Genomic DNA, 4,244 nt, shown 5'->3' on the forward strand with positions numbered 1-4,244 from the left:
ACACACACACACACACACACACACACACACACACACAGACAGTTCCTGGTAATTGATGACAGTGTAAGGTCCAACAGGTGCAAACGTTGAACAAGTATAAATATGCAACTGTTATGTAACTGACTAGTATCAATGTGATGTGATAAAGTATTACTACTTCTCTTGCGGCAACATGTTTAAAGCCTGCATTTACCTATTTCTACTATTCTTACATTGAACATTTAAAATGCAAAGAAACCCAGATCTGACTACCTTTTCTGAATCTACATACTTAGTACATTTTTTGTCAAGCTTTGATTGATAAAAAATAAGTACATGTGAAGTTTCATTATAAGTTTAACTTATGTAAACATATTTAATTAAGTAAGACGACAATTCTTGACAAAAAACAATAACACAAAAACAAATATTTGAAATCATTACTTACTATATGATCTGAGATGACTGGGAGTCACTTGACTGGAGGGGCTTCAGTTTATCATACCAGACTTAACTGTGCTCTTGACCTGCACTATCACAGCCATTTACCAGCACAAGTACCTTGATGTCCATGGCCTGGGTATAACAGAAAAAGCATGTCACTGGTCTTAAACCCTTCCCTGTGATGTGCTCTTCACTGTGACCTTTGTGTGTCAGGTGTTTACTGCTCCTGGACCCTGCCAAACGTCTAGTCAAGGCTGCCCCGTCCTTCTTGTTTTCCTGCCTTCACAAAGAGATGACTGACTGAAGCAGTAAGGGCGGTGCAAGGGACATACTAAACAGTGAATCCCAGGGACTTACTGAACAGTAAATACCAGGGACATACTAAACAGTGAATCCTAGGGACATACTAAACAGTAAATACCAGAAGCCATGTTGAGGGAACTGCCCCAGACGGCCCTATTGAACATAGAGAGAGGGGAGTGTGGGTGACGGGTTTGCGTGTGGCTAAATCTAAACTCCTCCAGTCTCTTCTCATATGATTCGAAACCAGGGACAACAGATTTTAAAACTCCGCTAACAGACAAGTGATCTTTGGCGTGAAAAGCCGGGGCTGAGCTGTGACACCGTTCAGTGGCTGCTCTGCATGGTTAAGTGCATTGTCAAGCTCATGTCTTCAGTTTTTAGGTCTCAATATCTTTTAATAAAAATGGAACTTCCTTGTGTACCAATTTACTTCTTTTATGAATTCAAAGTGAAATTAGTTAGTTTAAAACAACACTCATTATTTCATTGTGATCTACTGTACTTGACTGAAAAACTGTATATTTAAATCAGATCACTGTTTGGGTCAATGCCATTAAACATTGATTGACTACTAATAAATGGCTGATTAACTTTTCCAAGCAGAGGAAATGCCTACAGAACAGTATTTTGCAGCATATATATTGATATGATAAGACAACACAGAAGCATTACACCAGTGTCTAAATACAGACATTACGGATTCAAAATCTACCACAAAAAAATGATTTAAGGACATTGCAGAGGAAATCAGGTACATTATATAAAAAAACCTCCTTTACCTTGAAGTGCTCTTTAAAAGTGAACAGACTTACCAGAGATGAATTCTTCTCCAAATGAACCTCAGTGGAACCCGGTTTCTCTTCTCAAAGTGCCATTAAGCTGTTCTCCCACTCTTGTGTGACCCCCCTGTTCTATACAGGATGACGACATTGCTGTACAGTATTAACTTTCAAGATCTGTGTTTGATGAGAAAGAGATGACAGGGTAACTGTAAAACCTATTCAGAACAACTCAGATGTATAGGGGGTCAGCGGGTTGGCCCTGACCTGAATATCCCGGTTTGGTTGGCTTTGTGGCACGCCCATTAGAGAGTTTGTTATCTCTACATGCCTTACCAAAAAATGTTTTAGGGAGCACCAGGGCCCCCCGGGCCCCCCAGCCTCAAAAAAATATATAAGGGTATGTAAAGAAGCTGTTTGCATTACTGCAACAGTACGCCGCTGACAGGCACTCATGTTCAGCAAACCTCAACACGGCAATAAGCAATGAAGATGCCCACCAGTGCTCCCAATATGAGAATCAAGCCGACAACCGGCAGACCTGGTGAGTGAACTCTCTTTCCCTTCCTCAACAGATAATGCATAGATTTTGTGTATTGCTGTAAGTTTTCTTACATTAAAACCAAAGTATCCAACAAGTACACTTGACAGTCATGTTTTTTTTATATTTATGGTGAAAAGAAATCTAAAGATTTGGCTTCTGGAACAGGTAAGATTTTAAAGTAAACAATGAAATCAATATAACTAACTTTGAACACATTGAGGGCTGACTTTTCAAAAGGTTTATCTGAATTTATTTTTAAGATAATGTCTCTTCTTTAGTGTGTTACTGTGTCACTTTGTGGCCATCTTATAACTACACTGTGACTTTTTTCATCATTCAGAACACATACCCGACTACGAGCCCAACATCCCTGAGCCTAAATGCAGAGCTGATCTCCTAAAACGTAAGATAATTAAAAAACCTATTTCCTTACTCTCATGATATGTAGTTTCTTCTCTTTCATCCATCATGGCTGCATGTTTTCCACATCCCACAGACTGGATCAACCTTTCCCTGGATGACAAGACAGCCAATAAGATGCTGTGGATCACAGAGGATGGATCCAAGGTGTCGCGCATGACTGATGATATCACTTGTCCCGTCCTGGACAGACCAGAGAGATATGAGCATACGCCACAGGTAGGTTGTATTGAGTTGTTAGGTCATAAATCCAGATGTAAAATATACATTTTTCCTCCACTCAACTTATTTCATTGTTATTTTCTCCTAAAGGTTCTTTGTAAAGAAGGCATCTTGGGCTTCCGAGCTTACTGGGAGGTGAAATATTCAGGATGGGTGGTGGCTGGAGTCACCTACGAAGGGGCGGGGAGGAGGGGAAGCGACGGACAATGCGGTCTGGGAGAGAATGAACACTCCTGGGGTATTGGGTGGGGTGGATCCCACTACCAGGTGTGGGTCAATGGCATTTGCACAGAAATCAGGGACATCCCCCAGTGCTTCACCATTGGGGTATACCTTGACCATCCAGCTAGTGTCATCAATTTTTATGCAGTTGAAGAAGTGAAGGAGGGAGAGGGGAGCGAAACCAGAAGGGAGATCAGACTGCTACAGCAGATCAAGAGCTCTTTCGAGGGGAAGATGTTGCCAGGTTTCTGGGTGGGACAAAAGTCATCATGTTGTTTAGTTAAACCAGAGGAGTGAAGTGTGTTTTCTATTTCTATTTTCTTCCGTTTCTATTAAAACGTCATTTACAATACCTATCTAAAACTAAAAATATGTTTATTTGCAATGCATCTTATGGGACAATGAGAGACTGACTGTTTGAAATCAAAATCTTTGTATATAGAAACACATGTTTATCAAAAAGTTGCTATTTGTTTAAGTGGTTGTGTATCATTAACATGTTCATTTTGACAAAACTGAATGTTGAATAGTGTTTAGTATTGTAGCATTATTCATTGTGCCATGGGTCTGTTCTATACTTTTTAAACGAAAAAAATGTTATTTTGTGTGTCTTTAAAGAAAATAAACACCAAATGCAATAAAAAGGTGTGAATACTTTTAGTAAAATTGATTGTAAGGGATATAGGATCAAACATGTACTACACAAATCAGCACATGCACCTAAAAGTCCAGGGTACCTCAACATCTGCAACCTCTTTCAGCCGTCCTGAGAGGATTGGGCACTGCAATAAAAAATAAAAAAATATCTCAAAAACCCAAGATAAAAATAGAGTACTTAAATCTGCACTTCCGGAAGGCATAAGAAAACAGTAAACAGTAAACAAAATGATGTTGTTAACAGCCAGTCCAGTTTCCATGCTAAGGACAAAAAGCGTTGTGGTATAATTGTCAGGTGATAAGTCATGATTTATAAATACAAGCTTACAGCAAAGGAAAAGTAATCCATCAATGTCATGTGAAGCATTCAAACTCTATCGTACCTTCAGCTGCTCTAGATCTTTTATTCTTCACCTGTTAACACTGAGCAGGGGGTCCAGAGGATTAGACTGGTGTCAGGAAAGCAGATCCTGTAAAGTAATAAACAAGGTCATGTGTGAGCGATCACATAAGGCCAGTGAGAGTGCATGGACGGAGGAGAGTGTATGAATTATAGGATGGCAGATGCAGGACTAAACTCAATGCTGAGTTCGTTGATAACAATTGAGACACACACATACATATACATACATACATACAAACATGTATACACACACACACACACACACACACAC

General features: G+C 39.6%; 2 protein-coding genes across 3 annotated transcripts in view; one reads left to right on the forward strand and one right to left on the reverse strand.

Annotated features, from left to right (window-relative positions):
* LOC116671058 (tripartite motif-containing protein 16) overlaps window positions 1-2,709 on the reverse strand; it is a 6,489-nt gene extending 3,780 nt beyond the window's left edge. For both annotated transcript variants that reach the window (XM_032501964.1, XM_032501962.1), the window contains exons 1-3: window positions 2,483-2,709; window positions 1,539-1,682; window positions 428-555 (exon numbers count right to left, since the gene is read on the reverse strand). The gene's annotated coding sequence lies outside the window, so the exon portion shown is untranslated. The remainder of the gene's footprint in view (window positions 1-427; window positions 556-1,538; window positions 1,683-2,482) is intronic.
* On the forward strand, window positions 1,863-3,538 carry LOC116671059 (stonustoxin subunit beta). Its single transcript, XM_032501965.1, has 4 exons — window positions 1,863-2,049; window positions 2,390-2,452; window positions 2,546-2,688; window positions 2,782-3,538. The coding sequence occupies exons 1-4, from the start codon at window positions 1,992-1,994 to the stop codon at window positions 3,208-3,210; spliced, it is 693 nt and encodes a 230-aa protein (XP_032357856.1). The 5' UTR covers window positions 1,863-1,991; the 3' UTR covers window positions 3,211-3,538.
* The last annotated feature ends 706 nt before the right edge of the window (window positions 3,539-4,244 follow it).

The sequence above is a fragment of the Etheostoma spectabile genome, chromosome 21 (genome assembly GCF_008692095.1).
Source record: "Etheostoma spectabile isolate EspeVRDwgs_2016 chromosome 21, UIUC_Espe_1.0, whole genome shotgun sequence".
NCBI lineage: Eukaryota > Metazoa > Chordata > Actinopteri > Perciformes > Percidae > Etheostoma > Etheostoma spectabile.

What these genes read in the sequence shown, in the direction of transcription:
- LOC116671059 (XM_032501965.1), top strand. Translation starts at nt 1,992, where the DNA reads ATGAAGATGCCCACCAGTGCTCCCAATATGAGAATCAAGCCGACAACC. An exon ending in GCCGACAACCGGCAGACCTG is followed by an intron (nt 2,050 to 2,389) that starts GTGAGTGAACTC and finishes TTCATCATTCAG; the next exon opens with AACACATACCCGACTACGAG. An exon ending in GATATGAGCATACGCCACAG is followed by an intron (nt 2,689 to 2,781) that starts GTAGGTTGTATT and finishes TTTCTCCTAAAG; the next exon opens with GTTCTTTGTAAAGAAGGCAT.